Source organism: Delphinus delphis, chromosome 14 (assembly GCF_949987515.2).
Source record: "Delphinus delphis chromosome 14, mDelDel1.2, whole genome shotgun sequence".
NCBI lineage: Eukaryota > Metazoa > Chordata > Mammalia > Artiodactyla > Delphinidae > Delphinus > Delphinus delphis.
Window position 1 is genome coordinate 86,139,912 of NC_082696.1, and position 19,301 is coordinate 86,159,212.

The following is a 19,301-nucleotide window of genomic DNA, read 5'->3' on the forward strand; positions in this document are numbered from 1 at the left end:
TCCTTTATGAACAATATAATGTTGTAAACTTTTCATTTTTAGTTATTTAAAAATATTTTCTTTATTATTTGATTATTTTATATTATTGCATTTTAACATTTTATTTAATAGTTAAATAAATAAGAATAGGAAATAATTTAGTAGTTCCCACAAATGACAATCTTTCATTTTGGTAAGATTCATTCATAATATGAATTAATATTCATACCTTAAAGATTTCCTCACTCACATGTCCAGGGGTCAATGCTGGTTGTCAACCACATCCTCAACTGGAACTATCAGCCATATCCTAAATAAAACTATTCTGTGTGGCTTGTGTGTCCTCACAGCATGGTGGCTGGGTTCCAAGCATTCCCAGATAACTAGACTCTGTATGTCCTTTTTAAACCTAGCCTTTAAAGTCACAGAGCATCCTTTCCCCATAGTCACAGCTTGCTTACACTCAAGGGGGTAAATATGGCCCCAATTCTCAATTAGGGGGACGTTGAAATAAGGTAGTAGGAAGAGTGTGTGACATGGGAAACAATGTTGGGACGTTTTGGAAAATAGAATCTTCCACATTGTTGCACTGAGTGAGAACTTCTACTACCTGCTTATGAAAATAATTTCCATTTCTCCCCATGTAAGAATCCTTTCATTATCTTTGAGATATACAGATTTGTTTTGTAAAAAATACTTTTTAATCTTTTCTAGGATATCATGTGCATGTTTTCACCAATATGTACAGTCAAGCATTGTAAGCAACTTCAAACACCACTGGAGTCTTTTCCTTGCAAGATTAATGCCACAAGTATGAAATATGAGAAAGATTATCATTGCAGGTATAATTAACTTCCTATTTTTAAACAAAAATATATAAATTTTAAATCCTGTGGACAAAAATAAAACAATGTTCTGTTTTAAGCTTAAAAAACTTTAATGGCTTATAATATTTTATTTCCAGTTAAAGTAGAAAAATCTTAATGCTTTTTCTATGAAATGTTTAAATGTTGTAGCATTGGTTTTAAATAAATATTGGAGCAATTCTTTTTTTTTTTTTTTTTTTTTTTTTTTTGTGATAACGTGGGCCTCTCCCATTGTGGAGCACAGGCTCCGGACTCGCAGGCTCAGCGGCCATGGCTCACAGGCCCAGCCACTCCGCGGCATGTGGGATCTTCCCGGACCAGGGCACGACCTCGTGTCCCCTGCATCGACAGGTGGACTCTCAACCACTGCGCCACCAGGGAAGCCCTGGAACAATTCTTAATCATAATTTGGGCATACCATCTTAAAACATCTACTTTGTTTTGTAATGAAGATGTTTAGGATAGCTGGATAATATTTGAAGGTCTAGAAGGAAGAGATAATGTAAGTGCCCACAGTATTATTTCTACTGTACACACACATCGTTGCTATTATTGTTTGAAAGTATAGACCCATTGTCTCTTCCTGCAATTCACAGACCTCAGCTGAGAGTTTTCCTTTAGGATCTTTAGGCAAAGTTTTAGGAAACAGTGTCTTATTTAAATAAAGACTTGCTAAAAATTACCGATTTGTAAATGACAGAAGCGAATTAGTTATCTGGGCCTATCACTTTAGACCATTTTAAATAGCTTTATAGTTAATTTCTCACACCATCAAGAAGTGTAATTTGTTCTCTTCACACTTGCTTGACTTTTATCTTGCTAGACTTTTATCTGCTTAAAGAAAGTTCTGTTAGGCATTATTGAAGGGCAGTAAACAAGCTCAGAACTTTTAGAATATCCATAAAAGCAGAACATTAAAAGCTGTGGTAGGGACTGAGTAAACTGATGAGGATGATTATAATTTTTGTGACTTTCTGTTTGAATAAAAAAAAATAATTAAAAAAAATAAAAAAATAAAAACTGTGGTACAGGAAAACCTTAAAAGCACACTGAAAAAAACCCTGCACGTATATCACAGATGCATGTGCATTACAGATGTACAGTGGACATTATTTTCATCCATTTCAAAGAATCTAAATGCAAAGTTAAAAAACATATTAAGTTTTTAAAATTTGACATTTTCTAAAGTGAATGGAGAGAAACCTCAATATATAAAGACCTTAGAACATCCAACCCATCAAGTCAAATCTGTGGATGCATTCAATCTTATATTAGCTTACCTATAAATCGAGGTAAGCCAATATTTTAACAATATTGGCTTTTTAATTTATAATTTCTAGTTCTGAGGCTTATAGGACTAGTATATTTGTGAGTCTACTTAGAAAAGCGGTCAGCTTTAAAAATATGGATAGCATTATATAAATATAGGTAAATATGCATTCATATATGTATATTTTTTATCAAGTATGATGCTTTTATTGGTTTTTATTATTAACATTATTCTAGTTGTCTAGAAGGCTTTGTTTTATATTTTATCATCAAAGGGAAAACTAGATAACTAGAGACATTGTTACCATCACTCAGTTTACTGTTATATTATTAATTAATATATTTAATTTTAAAATGATGGAGTTTGATCTTGAATGCTTTGTAAAGCATGTTTTAGATAGGATGAAAGTTATAGAAATTCACGTTAGGTTTCCCTAGGATGGATGAAATATGTCAAATAGGTAACTAGTTGTAACAACTTTGAAGTAAACTTACTCGTGAAATTATTATGAGCCACTGTATGCATTCTAATTGTTGAGATTGCCCACATTCTTTAAAAATTTACATTGAGCACAATATACATTGTGCTCACTCATCTTGAATCTACTTAATTAAAAACATTGTCTCCTCTATTGATTAAATTAGACTACCGATTAAAAGAGGGTGAAAGATAAGAAAAGTGACAGGAGAATAAAAATAAAACTTATTCAAAGGGCAGAAATAACACAGACTAATTTGAATGATGAGTGAAAACCCAAGCTTCAGAAATCAGTAAGAACGTGGGGAACACAAAACAGTTTCCAGCCCCCAGATTCTCCCATCCACAAACTCACCAATGACAGTGCAAAAAAGTTGCTAGCTTTGACTCACATGAAGTAAAGGTCATATGATCAATATAAACTAATAAAACATGAAGTTGAAACAATGAAAAAAATAGTCTTGAAAGCGACTTTTCTTTTCTCAAAGGAGATTAAGAGAATCACTGAAAATAATGAGAAAATCAAACACCCTTTGACTTAAGTGCCTTTAGTTAAAAATTTATCTGTGCATTGTTATATTAGAAGGTATGTGTTTCTGGAACAGTGATTCTCACACTAGCTGTACCAGACTTTAGCTGCATTAGAAACTCCTGAAGGGCTGTTTAAAACACAGATCATTTTTCCCTTCTCCTAGAGTTTCCAATTCAGTCAGTCTGGGGTGGGGATTGCAAATGTGCATTTCTACAAAATTCTCCAGAGATGCTGATCTGAGTTCAAACAGCACCAATGCAGAACATCCTCCTACACCTTTTGGCCTACTTCATCCACACATCTCAACCCAAGCTTTTACTTTTTTTTATTATGAATCTGGGGAAAAAATTGTGGGGTTGGAAAGGAGTAAAATGAAGAGGGGAGAACAGAAAGGTGATAATGCTATCAGTTTCTCTACTTGAACGTATGGACTAGGTCTAAATTACTATGATCAGATGAGAGAGGAAATAAAATTACCTCCTGAAAATCCTCTGGCTTCTTGAGATGTCCATGGTAAATGGTGATAAGTGGTTCACCTTGATGGCCTTGAAGTTAGATCCTAGTGGGGCAATTGAGAGTGTTGGCAAGGAGTTAGGGGTGTGAGGGCTTGTCAGGAGCTCAGTGGATAGCCTGGAAGCTCCTTCAAAGGCAATGTTGAAGCTGCAGTCTCTGGGGCCCCCTTTCCCTATGTGAGAGGTGATGTTCAGGGCACTGCCCGGCACAGCTCCAGTGAGGCCTTCCAGGTCCTGATTAGCTCTCTCCTGGAGGCTGGGGGCTGAAGGCGCAGGGCACTGGAGGGCAGGGCATCACAACTGGAGAGAGCAGTACTCTACATTCTCCACTACACAACAGGGATGGGAGTGCATGTCCCACCAGACCACACGAGGGCTTTGAAGAGTATCAGGACACACTGTTCTGATACTGTCATCACAAACAATCACACAATCACACACAAACACAAGTACACACGCAGAGACACACACACTTAGCTATTTTAATATTTACTGAATGCAGTGACTCTAATATTGTCTAATGTAAAGATGATTGCCTTCTGAATATTCAGAATAAAATGAAGAAACACGAATCAGGAAATAGAGAGTAATGCAACCAGCTAGTGTCTTTCTCTTACATCAATTTTTTTTTTCGAACCTGAAAATCAATTGTTTAAAAAATATTTATTGAGAGTTATCTTTGTAAAAGACACCATAAACTAGATAATAATAAGTACTATGGCTTTAAAAAATCAGAAATTATGTTATATATACATGTTTTTGCTTTCTAAACTTTTTATTTTCTCCACTCAAATTCTAAGATATTTCATGGGATAATAATGTTCTATTTTATTCTCTCAGCTTGTTTTTTTTTTTTTTTTTCCTGTTTGCTACTCAGAGTTGCATTTATAGCTTGAGCTGCTTAAGTGTCAATTCAGTGTATTAACATACTTTTTTTTTTTTCCCACATCAGTTTCAGCATTTCATTAGTCTGTATGATGTCTCTCCACATCAGCCATGGTGGGGTTAGGGTTTTCAGTGTCTGTCACAAGTAAACCTAATTAAGCATGCACTGTGACTTTGAAATAGACCATCGTAACACAGACATATATAGGTCAACATATTTCCTTTCAACAAATAATAAATTTATATTTTCACATTAATTTTGAAAAATCCTTTTAAAAATAGCAATCACACATTTGGATGAGGAACTTGGTCACCCAATAATTCCTAACTAACAGGAAACCTCAATCTCTTGGAGTTAATTATCTCAAAAGCTAGGTTGCTACATTTTTCTTTCCTTGAAATCAATAGCCATATTTATAAGGCTAAGCTTTCTTTTTGAATAAATCATTCTGAATTTTGAAATTTAACATGGTAAAAAAGTTTGTTAAAGTTTAACCACAGTATTAAAATTTCAGATTATGGTTATAAACTCTATTCCAACTGAAGATATCTGGGACATTGTTTACATTTCTTCATCAAGAGGACCTTCTGCTTTATTCATATAATTTTATATTTTCAGGGACTGTTATAGTTGACAGAAGTCATCCTTAAATTTGGCCCCCTATGTGCTTCATTTTGAGAATATATGTATAATTTCTTCTCTTAGTCCTGAACCTATTAATTTCCCTGTGAATAATAACTAACAAAACATAATGACAGAAGTTACTACAGAGCTATATACATAAAGGTTGAATTAGTATCCTGTAACCTCCAAGTCTTCCAGCTCATACTTGATCAAATCGATCTTAGCCCCACACTGCTCTGTACAGCCTCTAACACTTCAATATCCAATATTCTCTGCTGTGCCCTTGGGATCTCATTTGTCAGCAGCAAATTCTGCAACACCGCACTCTCTTTATATACCTTCCTTTCTTTTTTCTGGCTGAAACCTGGAGTCTTCTTTGGTGGCTCTATCCATTCACCCACAACCTGCATACGTCTGTTGAGGAACAGTGTAGGTAGCCTTGCCATTGTTGCCGTATCCACACCAGTTTTCTTTCCCCTCAAAAGCCTGTCTATTTTTAGCACATAGCTATTCCATAGATCATTCTCTCCCTAACTCTTTTTCTCTGTCCCCAGGCTCCTTTCAAGCATCTCCTCTTCTCTCAGGTCCTGTCCATCCCCGACTATGGCTCTAGCATCTGGCTTGTGTCCTTTTCTCTACAACTATTGTCATCTTTCTTGATGACTTCAGCATCCATCTTGGGAATCAACCTACCTGATTGCTTAAATCCTTTGATGGTTATTTTATAATTTTTTTCCTCCTCCATCTAATCTTGACCCATTCCCCATGGTCATGTCTTATTATTCATCATGAACTGTAACTGCACACCCTACAAACCTTGATTTAAATGTTTGCACTCTCTGATCATCGTATCATGTATTTAAGAATGCTATTTAAGTGTTTTATTTCCCTGACCTCAGACTGAGTTATGAGGATGTCATAACTTGTGAATGAGATTCTGGAGTTTCTCTTAGATTTCAAGCCATGGGGGTGGGGGTAGTGGAGGCACATGATGGTTGATTACCTGAAACTCAACAGCTTTCCTCTGCCTTTGGGGTAAACTTCCCTGGGTCAAGGGTCACATATGGTGTTTTGGGGCTTCCTTCTTGGTTTGTAATGATAGTGCTAACATTTTGGGCCAATTTTTCATGATCAGTAAGCCCTGGATTGTTTAGAAACATCTTTCTCAGAGATTCTGTTGCCTAATCTTCATCTAGCAGTCTGTCAACCTGGTCTCATTAATGACTGAATATTAGTTCTTCATTTAATTCATAGCCCTGGCTCTCATCTTTTAAAACCATACTCCAGAATAATACAAATACAAGTGAGTATATATATATATTTTTAACATCTTTATTGGGGTATAATTACTTTACAATGGTGTGTTAGTTTCTGCTTTATAACAAAGTGAATCAGTTATACATATACATATGTTCCCATATCTCTTCCTTCTTGCGTCTCCCTCCCTCCCACCCTCCCTATCCCACCCCTCCAGGCTGTCACAAAGCACCGAGCCAATATCCCTGTGCCATGTGGCTGCTTCCCACTAGCTATCTACCTTACTACGTTTGTTAGTGTGTATATGTCCATGACTCTCTCTCGCCCCATCACAGCTCACCCTTCCCCCTCCCCATAACCTCAAGTCCGTTCTCTAGGAGGTCTGCGTCTTTATTCCTGCCTTACTCCTAGGTTCTTCATGACATTTTTTTTTTTCTTAAATTCCATATATATGTGTTAGCATACTGTATTTGTCTTTTTTTTTTCTGACTTACTTCACTGTGTATGACAGACTCTAGGTCTATCCACCTCATTACAAATAGCTCAATTTCGTTTCTTTTTATGGCTGAGTAATATTCCATTGTATATATGTGCCACATCTTCTTTATCCATTCATCCGATGATGGGCACTTAGGTTGTTTCCATCTCCGGGCTATTGTAAATAGAGCTGCAATGAACATTTTGGTACATGACTCTTTTTGAATTTCGGTTTTCTCAAGTGAGTATATTGATAGCTAGTCTTGTCCAATTTAATTCATTCCCACTTAAAAGGAAAATTAAAACATGATAGCCATAACTCATCACAATTTCAGGATATTTTGTTGCTTCCCTCTTTCTGCCATCCACATCCCGATTAGGAAAAGGTAAACATGATACCTTTCATAACTAAATGGTACTTGGAATGATTTCTGGATCTCTGGTTAGTTCCTCAGGATAAAAGAAGCAAAGTAAGCATAGCTTCACAGGTTTCATCAGTGGAGTAGAAGAGTACAATACATTTAAATTTAAATCATACTTTAATAACAGCTCTAAAACTAGTCATATGCCCAAAGCAACTGACTTAACTTTTTTGAATATATTTCCTCATTTATATCATAGTGGTAATAATCAATATCACACAAGAATTATAAAAATTGAATTAGAAAATAATAAATTTGTGAAAATAATTAACCTAGTGGCTGGCACATTGTAGATCTTTAAAAAAATGCATGGTTATTCCTGATGAATGAAGGTATGATTTAATTCTCGAGGTGAGTTTGCAAAGCTGAGCCTCAAACAGCAGGAAAGGTGAATTACTGAAGTGTTTTACTGATGCTATTTTCGTTGGACTGTGTCAATGTGGTCTTTGGTTCTTTTATGAAATTATACAGTGTACTTAATAAATTTAAAATAATGACTATATGGTACAATTCATTTTATTATTAACTCAGCTTGTAACAACTTCATTTTAACAAGTATAATTTTTGGTCATAATCCTCTAGTGTGTACTTTAGAGAGACATATTATCATTTGATTTGATGCCCAATTCACTTGATAACAGAAGTTTACTAAATGTGAGTTAAAAGACTGGAATATTTCTCATGAATCAATGAGAGTGAAGGCAAAGAAAGCCTGAACACCACTGTGTGTTCTTTAGCACCTTATTGATTGCAGCTAATGCACTGCAGTGGACTGGAATCCAGATTGATTTCCTGTCTGTCTCAGTCTTTAGATAGTGATGCCATTGGCTAGGAATGCCCGGGACCCTCACTTGGTTTGCACTACCTGTGGCAGCCCCCAAGGACATTTCCCCAAAGAGAACCAATGTTCTGGCTAGGGTGGCCCTTGTGGGCCTTATCATGACCGCAAGACGCACCTCAGCAGCAACCATCAGGGAACTTAAAAGAAAAGTCCTGATAATACTCACAGGGCCTGGAGGGTAAAGGGCACCAGCACCGATAGCCCTGTGACAAGGGGGGAAGAGAGAAGGACACACAGAGAGAGAGAGGAGAACCTGGGACTCTCTGCCTTACTGGGGTTGAGGGTGGGGTCACTCGTTATTGGTGAATTTAAACCCTAACAGTGAGAATCAGGGAACAGGAAGGGTAAGGTGTGAAGGTGGGGTCACTCAAGAGGCCAGTTACCTGGGTCACTCAGGGGTCTCTAAAAGGGGAGCTCCAGGGTACGTGAGGCCAGGCTTCTTGTCTAGGCCTGAGTAGGCATCACACAGCTGGCAATATGTTTATTCCAGGTGGATGTGTGACAATGGATGCCATGGCAATCCAAAGCTTGATATCAGGCACTTAGATTACACTCAAAAAGCCTGATTGCTTTATAAAAAAGGTAACTATGACAACTAACAAAGAAACAAACAAAACCTTATATTTGGCCCAGCTATGACCATACACTGTCCACTGTAATTCTTTACAATATGTCTAAAATTCCTGTGTCGTTGTTAACTCCTGAGAGCATATCATCAGTATAGAATGGCTCTACTAGACATTAGAAACATCACTTGCCATTTTTCTTCACATTTCAATAATGCTTTCATTTATTCCAATAGTTTTCTAAAACCTATATTTTATTGTTAAATATCCATTTAGGCCAAAGTTGACTTTACTCTTACATCTCCAAAAAGTAATATTAAGACCATTCAATGAAGATGTAGTTTATTCACATTCCCTCTAAACAAATAAAACTTCTACTTTGTAAAGAACACAAGTATGTCCATACTGTTCTCCATAGAGGTATGGAGGTTCCTTAATAAACTACAAATAGAACTACCATATGACCCAGGAATCCCACTACTGGGCATATACCCTGAGAAAACCAAAGTTCAAAAAGAGTCATGTACCAAAATGTTCATTGCAGCTCTATTTACAATAGCCCAGAGATGGAAACAACCTAAGTGTCCATGATCGGATGAATGGATAAAGAAGATGTGGCACATATATACAATGGAATATTACTCAGCCATAAAAAGAAACGAAATTGAGCTATTTGTAATGAGGTGGATGGACCTAGAGTCTGTCATACAGAGTGAAGTAAGTCAGAAAGAAAAAGACAAATACCGTATGCTAACACATATATATGGAATCTAAGAAAAAAAAAATGTCGTGAAGAACCTAGGGGTAAGACAGGAATAAAGTCACAGACCTACTAGAGAATGGACTTGAGGATATGGGGAGGGGGAAGGGTAAGCTGTGACAAAGCGAGAGAGTGGAATGGACATATATACATTACCAAACGTAAAATAGATAGCTAGTGGGAAGCAGCCCCATAGCACAGGGAGATCAGCTTGGTGCTTTGTGAACACCTAGAGGGGTGGGATAGGGAGGGTGGGAGGGAGGGAGACGCAAGAGGGAAGAGATATGGGAACACAGGTATACATATAACTGATTCACTTTGTTATAAAGCAGAAACTAACACACCATTGTAAAGCAATTATACTCCAATAAAGATGTAAAAATAAATAAATAAATAAAATAAACTGATCCCAGGCTGAACGCAAACAAACAAACAAACAAAAAGAACACAAGTATGCATGGACAAAATCAATGATTGAAAACATAATGTGATAATAAATGTTGTATGTAATTTAAACAAAGCATTATTATTTTGGACAGCCTGTTAATAGACTTCTGTGAAAATATTTAAATTGCAAGTTCTTTTACTTACAGTGATGCATTTACAGTTGTATTCCAGGATTTACTGGAAAAAACTGTGAGAAAGTAATTGACCGCTGCAGACTTTTCACCATCAACTGTCTGAATGAAGGATGGTGTTTCAATGTAATCGGAAGATTCAGAGTAAGTAATTTAGTTTGTGGCAAAGTAACTTAGCACCTCAAAATGCAACAGCTTCTGTCAGTCCCTATTTCAAATGCTTTTATCAATATAAGCCAGCTAAATATATCATTTTCTGTATATTTAAATATGAGTTATATAAGGTTTAGTACTAGAGGTTTTTAACTTATAAGAGAGCATTATTAAGTGTTCTAGTCAGTGTATTTATTATAAAATAAGTATATAACTAATTGAGTACTGGTTATATGTGTCTGTATATATAAAGCCATAGTTACTAATGCCTTCAGCTCTTGAGCCAGGTGGGAAATACAATTTGTCTGGTAGTTATTAGGGCATAAAATATATTATTTGTGGGGGTAGTTTTTGAAATGACTTTACAAAAACAGAGTATGTATGTTACACATGGTAAGGCATATCCTACAACTCAGAAGTTCCATTTTTAGGTAGGTCTATTGGAGAAACAATTACGTTTGTACTGAAAGAGATGTGTACAAAAATTTTCACTCCAAATCGGAATCAACCCAAGGCCTATGGATAGGAAAATGGGTCAATTTATCCTGGCACAGTCATACCATGAGATTATAAAGAATGATTAAAATAGTGAACATGTATTAATATTTATAAATATCAAAGTATAATGTTGAATTTTAAAATATTATTGAAAATTATATATGTAAATTATGATAATGATTAATTAAAATTTTGAAATACAAGCAAATCCATATTTACTATGATTGCATAGTCTATAGCAGAAGAGTAAACATTTACATGAGGGTTATTTACACACACTGGCTTTACTAGAAAGACACTTATAGGGATATAGGTTAGGGAGTGAAATGGGGCAGATGGGACTTCCAATGTATCTGTAATGCTTTATTTGTTTTTAATTAACTTTTAGCAAATAAGGATGGTAAGATCATGCTGTTCATTTTATTATTTTCTCTACTTTTCTGGGTTGTAAAATATTTTAATAAAATGTTTTGAAAAAAATGTGAATCCAGCTTATGGAATGGACCATGGAAAAATATATATGTGTACTTTTGCAAACATCCTAAAATATAATAATGTTACCGTACAAGAATACATAGTATAAGAACATAACCTCTAGCACCTATAATACATTTGGCATTATAGTGTATCATAATGGTTATTACCTCATTTGATCTTCACATAAATCTCATCGCATTTTATAGAAAAATAAAATGTCTACTGAGCTTTTGAATATGTCCACAAGTTCACATCTGTTGATGGGGATGAGGCATATTGGAAAGTACTCCGACTCCAGAACTCATACTTGCAAGCACTACATATATCTGTGTTTAATATAAGGGATGTATTACCATTTCTTTTTCCTTTACAATGTACCTACCCTTTCCTGAGTAGCAAAATGTCTAGTTGAAATGCCTCTCCCATTTTGGTTTTAATTTATTTTATATTATCCTGTTTATGTTTTGGTTTTGGTTCCTGTTTTGTTTCAGGATAGTCTCTGAGTATTTATCTCTGACATTTATGTTTATGTTTTTCTTCCTCCACTGCCGATTTTCCCTGGGAGGTCTCACCTTTGATAGCGCCTCAACAATTACCTGTATGTTATTGACTCTAACTCCAATTTGAATTTTTCTTTTAAGAAATTTAACTGAACTTTTCATCACCTTGCAGACTCTGCTTTCTTTCTTTTTTTGTTTGTTGGTAATTCTAATTTAAGTTTAATGACTTCCATTAGATAAAATATTAGCAAGAGAGGAATGCTATTGGCCTGGTTAGTTCTATTTTCTTGTAACTTATAGATTTTTAATGAACAGCCATGAGATATGTATATCAAACCCCTTACAGCTATTTTTCTTATCTTTATATTTTATTTCTTTTACATATTTTATTATATTGATAAGAATTTCTAATAACAGGTGAACAGAACTGTGCATACATTTGCCAATTTTAGGGGGAAAGCAATCAGACTTTCACTTGTGCCCTTAGATATTTGGAGATAGCCTCTATCAGATTGAAGAAGTTCCCTTTGATTCCTAATTTACTGAGTTTGATCATGAAGGGTTGGTGAGGTTTGTCAATTGCTTATTCGGAATGTCTGAATGTAGTTAGCAGATCATATCATTTTTCTTTTGTAGTGTGTTAATATGGTGAAATATAGTAACTGATTTAGAATTCTGAGTAAATATTGCATCCTTAAGAAAACTTTTTCTTGGCCTTGAGACATTTTATCTATTTCTGTATTCAACTTATTACTAAAATACTTGTATTCATATATTAATAAAGAATGCTTAAATTTTAAATAATAAATAGTATATAATATATAACTATTAAAATAATAAGACTGTACTTTTATTTTCTCATAGTGTCTTTATCAGATTTTAGCATCAGGGTTAATGTAGCCTCATAAAAATGAGTGGAGGGCTTCCCTGGTGGGGCACTGGTTGAGAGTCCACTTGCTGATGCAGGGGACACGGGTTCCTGCCCCGGTCCGGGAAGATCCCACATGCTGCAGAGCAGCTGGGCCCGTGAGCCATGGCTACTGAGCCTGCGCGTCTGGAGCCTGTGCTCCGCAACGGGGGATGCCACAACAGTGAGAGACCCGCGTACCGAAAAAAAAAAAAAAAAGTGAAGATTTGTTCCCTCCCCCTCTATTACTTGTAACATTTTGTGTATAATGGACTATTTCTTATTCAAATATTTGATGGATTTCACCACTGAAGCATCTGGCCTGGGAGTTTTCTTAGGGGGAGAGTTTGTGATTATAAGCTTAATTAATTTGACATAGGACTAGACAACTCAGATTTTTTTCCTTCTTTTCCTTACCAGTCTAAAAAAGTAAGTAAATGAAATAAAATATAAAGACAGAAAAAATAGCAGTAAGAGGGTTCGATGTACATATCTCATGACCGTTTATTAAAAATCTATAAATTAAAAAATATAAAATTAACCAGTGAGTTTGTCTAAGAATAAATGATAAAATTATTAAGCTCCTAGGGAAGAAAAACAAGCAGAAAAACAAAGGCTACTCCTCATGGCCTTTCACTGAGCAAAGGACACAAAACCAATTGATTGGACAAGTTTAAAGCTTCTGCTCATCAAAACATAGAAAAATGGCAACCATATGCCAAGATTATCAAACTGAATTTTCACTAAAAATAAATATAATCCAGATGTTTATTGTTTACATGAGACAATCGAAATATAATGTCTTTACTGAAATAAAATGATGGAAAAAGATATATCAGTGTTATATCAATAAAATAAATTGGTGATGCCTATATTAATTTAATGTAAACTAGACTTTAAGGCATAAAATAAGAAATTTATGATGATTTTTAATAGCATAATTTCAATTCATGAAGAAAATACAAAAATTATAATGCTGTATATACTTAAAAATATCTTGTGTATATATATTAACATATGTATGAAAAATATATAGGGGAATATTGACGGACCTTAAGGAGACATGCAGAGTCTAGCTCTAGGCCAAAATCTTATGTGTGACCTTTCACCCTCAACCCTAGAAAATTAGGAGGCATTGCCCGGGCAGGCCTCGTGGGGGAAGTGGCCCACATTGGACTGGGTGCCCAGCCAGTACTCCACAGGTGCCTGGAAAGAGTTGCAGTCGACACTCAGCCATGCCCCAACCCCCCTCAGCCCGGCTCACATGCATTCTATTCCCAGTCCAAGCCTGTTTCTTTGTGTGGTGCAAGGGCCTCAGCTGGGACAGTTCCAGGAGCCTCCAGGGAGACCTCCTCATGGAGGGGCCGTGGTTGAGGATTCTTCTGCACACCAACTTACTACTTCTCCACCCCTAGCCCTGCTTTCTCTCTCCAAGTCCAAGAAAGGTCAAAAGACTTTTGTTCGGGATCCTTGGTGTCCTTTCCATACCACATGGAAGAATGAGACAGCGTTCTCACATGTATACAGGGAAAATAGGACTTGATATCAACCCAATGCATGGCAATTTAGTAGAATGTACCCAAGGTTTTCAATCCATAATCATTCAAAATCTAGAAATACCTGAAGAAAACAAGATTACATCAAACATGTAGGAAATATTCACTATATTGTTACTTATTTTAGAATCAAAGTAATCAAATTAAGCAAAAAATAGCTAAAAATTATAATGTACCCAGATAATAGAACATACATCCAATTTAGTCTATACTTTTGAAGTGTATCATGATTTTTGGAAAATACTCAAATCAGAATGTTTAGTAAAAATTGGCTGTATTAGTCTAACTACAGTTTAGTTTTATATATATATATATATATATATATATATGATATTAACTGCTGCTCATAACAAAATAAGATGTTGTTTATGAACTTTCTGGGTTGTGGGAAAGGTCAACAGTCATGGCAGTTCTCTTCCTACAGCAGTCATCCTCCCAGAGTGCTCAGACAACTGAAGAGGTTGTATATCAGGCCGCATAACATTCAGGGGAGGGAGTGAGTCAGATGGTACAAGATGATGTAGCATCTGATGTCTTCCATCTCCATAATCATTTAGGACTTTATAAATTTTAATAAACATGAGATTTCCCTGGTATATTTGAATTACTTTTATGGAAACATGAAGTTTCTGAGGTCTGTGACCTGCGTGGTCCAGGGACAAATTAATACACACAGAGACAGAGAAACAGGGAACCAGAGAGAAGTGTGGAGAATAGGGTTTGAGGATTCACAGAGAGGCTCCGAGTTAATCCCGGATGTAAGGAAAGACCAAGATTGATCGGAGTTTTGATGGCCAGTGGAGTCTGGATGATATTTGTATTATACAGATGTGTATATAGGCTAAAATGAAATAAACCAATAATTTGACAGTGGTTTACTCCAATTAATGAGATTAGACTAAAATTATAATCAGAAAATTATGTCTTTTGATTATTCATTTAATTGAAGTAATATGAAGAATAAGGCATATCCTGTAATGACTTTAAGATTAAGAAGTTTATATTAAATGCAACAGGCTGGACAATATTAGGGGTAAAAAAGCCCATAGGTCAGAACCTTATTCATTCTAAGCCATGCTCTTCATCATGGGTTAAATGTCTCTATTTTCAATTCAATTTCTTTCTAATTGAAATGGCATAAAGATGGTAAACTTTCTCATTGAAATTGTAATGAAGAATTTCTAATCAAGCACTTTCACAATGTCAATTACATTCTCAATATTAATAATATATATGCCCTCATGGTAAAACAATTGTTACTTTACAATTGATAGTCAGATTTCTAATAATCACTATGTATGAATAAATCATCGAAAACATTGAGTTCATAGCAAAAAAACTTACTGTAATTTTCAGGTTTATAAAAATGAATAAATGACAGCCACTAAATTAAAAAATCTGATTGGTATTATGCACATTATTAAAAATATAGGCACTATGCAATTATATACTGTTTACACTGCCTCAGAGCAATGACTCAGAATTTCTTTTCCTTAGACTTTCAGTGATTTACTAGTAAATTTTATTTTATTTTTAACAGTTAATACACATAGTTAGAACCACAATTTCTGGTTTGTGTCTATCCAAATACTTTATAGCTTCCTGATGTTATGACAGAATTGTTGGTTGCTGCTTGTTATACCATTAAAGAAAATGCCCCAAGAGCTTTGTACACAGTCTTTTGTTTCTCTTCTTTTACAACTGGTTCAGGAATACAGATAGAAGGATGCAGTTGATGTTTTATTTCATCTTTGTGTAAGTCCTTATAAGGCTTCATTGGTGAACCAACAAAAAACAAATTTTAAAGCTCATTTAGTTTAACATCACCATCTATTTTATTTATCTCTTCTATTTCCCCTCTCTAGTTAAATCTTTTTTTTAACAATTAGTTTCCACAAGCGTGACTTATGCAGACTCACACTGAAAAAAGTAAATCTCCAATTAGAATTCAATATGAGTGCAAGTTGCATGTGTTGTAGAATTTAGAATTCTAAAATTTAGTTTCAACAACAGAAAGTCTAAACCGAATCTCTCTCTTTCTCTCTCCCTCTCTGTCTCTCTCTCTGGCTCTCTCTTCTCTGCCTGCCTGTGTCTGTGTCTGTCTGTCTCTCTCTCTCTCATACACACACACACACACACACACACACACACACACACACTGATGAATTCGAAGGCTCACATAGTTAGACTTTCCAGGGCTAGATTAGGTAAGTGTTTAACCAGAGGCTTAATTAATCCTATTTCTTCTAGTTCCCTCTAGAACACCAATAATGGCCTCTTTGAATTTCCTAGAACCCAGGTGTGCTCTTGCCTCAGGGCTTTTGAACTGAACATTTTGACCCAAATGTCTGATTTGTGGGATTCTCCATTCTGTTAGGCCTTTTCTCAAATGTTTACCCTCAATGAGTCCTTCCCTAGATACCCAATCTAATATGTTGAAGTTTTCCAGGCCCATACATGTCACTTCCTTTTTCTATGGTTCTTCTTAATAGCTGTCGCCAACCAGCTTCCCAGATAACAATAGAGTTCTTCATGTCTCTCTTTTATTATCTGTCAGACTAGAGTAAGTTGAACTTTAAGCTCTATGAAGGTAGATCTCATTGTTTCTTTGCATATGACTAACTTCTTCCAGAAAAGGCAGCAAAACTTCAGCAAAGGCAAGTCAGGCCAAATGGAGTGGATGGGAACTTTGAAACATCTCTTCTATGAAGGAAAACCCCAGATTCTATAAACTAACAGGAGACCTTTCTCTTAATAATGCAGTAGTCAAAGCCAGTCCAACACGGAAATGGGAGAGAGATTCATTTGGTGAAAGGTGGGAAGAATTATGTGATAAATAAAACAACTCCCAATAATTTGTATGTAAAATATCTTAAAAGTCAACAAATCAAAGAAAGAGGTGTTAGATAAGCCAAGTATGATATGAACACTCAAAATATGAGTTAACACACATACAAAATATGACAAAATCTAAAATTCACACTATGATCTGCTACAAACTCCAAAATGACCAGAAAAGCTGACACCATTTCCTATTGGCCCCAAGAATCACATTCCAAGCTTCCAACCAGATGAACACACCAATATTTTCATTCCTTATCAGTCCTCAGAGATACTCTCTTCAGGTTTAGGGACTGGATTAGTAGTTGTCATCTTTTGAACCAAGACATCCAGACATCTGTGGAAAAGAGTAGTTAAGGTCAAAAACAAGAGATCCCCAGAGGAACCAAGTGCGATTTTGCCCACTAGGAGATACTCGGCAACATCTAGGAACATTTTTGCTTGTCACAAATCGGGGTTGGGTCTTCTACTGATGTCTGGTGTAGAGGCCAGGTTTGCTGCTAAGCATTCTACAATGCACAAGAGAGTCCTCTGCAACAAAGAAATATCAGATCTAAAATATCTATTTTATATTTATATTTATATATATATATATATATATTCCTTTCCATTATGGTTTACCATAGGGTATTGGATATAGTTCCCTGTGCTATACAGTAGGACCTTGTTGTTTATCCATTCTATATATAATAGTTTGCATCCACTAACCCCAAACCTCAATCCAACCCTCCCCCACCCTTGCCCCTTGGCAACCACAAGTCTGTTCTCTATATCTGTTTCTGTTTCATAGATAAGTTCATTTGTGTCATATTTTAGATTCCACATATAAGTGATATCATACGGTATTTTTCTTTTTCCGACTTACTTCACTTAGTATGATAATCTTGAGGTTAGACAGATTTCTCGATGGCTTCTGAGTGTCCTTCATTAGTTGTGTAATTATTCCTGCTCTTGTTCAGAGTCTTGCCAGGGAAGTTGGCTCCTGCCTAAAACAGTTTTTAACAGAGAATAGCATCCTCACACTAGGTTTTAGTTTTAAAGTACTTTTCATCAGTGTAGTTACTTCTTTATTCTAGTTCTTCAGTATATTTTAATCATTTGAATCACTGTCATTTTAAATAAGTAAATGAAAACTATATGCTTTGACTTGAAAGAAATTTTTCAGAGAGCACAAGAAAAAAATCTTTCCTAGGTTTCATATTTAAGCAATTTTGAAATGGTTTTATTGCCCTAAAGTTGTTAGTTACAGAAAGTGTTAGAAACTTTTTGATGATTAGACTCCCATAGTATTATCTGGGTCCTCTTGACTTTGCTTTCCTAGGCAGCAAGCAGTAATAAAGCAACAAAAGTTTCCAACTTAAAAGGATTAATAGAAATTAAAGTTACCACACAGCTTTTATTATTTGTCAAGAACTTTGTGTACAGGAAATTTACAAGTGTCTTAATAGTAGTTCTAGGACAAAAATAGAAATACTCAGGAATTAGTGTTTATGTCCATGTCACATCTACATGCAGTTGTAAATTAATTGGTTTACAATGAGTAGTATTTTGTAATTCCACATGTTTTTTTATTCATTAATTATAATAATTAACACTAACTATATAGTAGGAAAAATTTTAAGCGATGAATATATTCAAAAACTTCTCTCACACTTTTAAAATTTGACTTGATTTATTTCATACCCTTATCCATTTATAAGAGCAAGAATGGAGAAATTATAAGCATATATTTTGTCACTTCTCTTGTTTATTTTCAGCAGAATTTTCATATCAAGTGAAAAAGTAAATTAAAATACCTTTAGAAGAAGTGACAGCTTAATTCATCTATATTAGTGCAATTTCTGTGAATGGTTGAAACATTCATATTTAAAAGAAACAAATGTAAATAATTTAAATGCCTCAGATAAACTAAAGGTGTCAATATGTCTTCATTAATAATGAAACAGAAAAACGAATAGAAAAAAATCATGCTTGAAGACATCTTTACAATTTAAAAGTCACAGCTTAAAAATTAAGGAGAAATCACTGGTGAAACTACTTTTTAAAGTGCAGTTGTTTACATGAATCTCATTCGTATCATGTTTTGGAACTTTAGGATAGTTACTTTCCTCCCTAAATGCTCATGATCAGGAGTTAGTGCCATAATATCTGTAAACAGGTGCATCAGAAGTAGATGTTAAATAAACCGAAGGCATAACTTTCATAAACAATTCTGGGAATCCAGCATATGGTTGGCTGAATAATGGCACCCCAAATAAGCCCTTGTGTAATCCCAAGAACCGACAAATGTTATCTTATATGGAAAGAGAGACTTTGAAGATG

The 19,301-nt window shown here is 35.2% G+C and overlaps 1 protein-coding gene across 1 annotated transcript in view; it reads left to right on the top strand.

The window, feature by feature from the left end:
* The window catches only part of EYS (eyes shut homolog), a 1,667,443-nt gene that overhangs the window by 101,414 nt on the left and 1,546,728 nt on the right, over positions 1-19,301 (top strand). The window contains exons 4-5 of the mRNA XM_060030409.1: positions 694-821; positions 10,077-10,191. Coding sequence (XP_059886392.1) covers positions 694-821; positions 10,077-10,191 — 243 coding nt within the window. The remainder of the gene's footprint in view (positions 1-693; positions 822-10,076; positions 10,192-19,301) is intronic.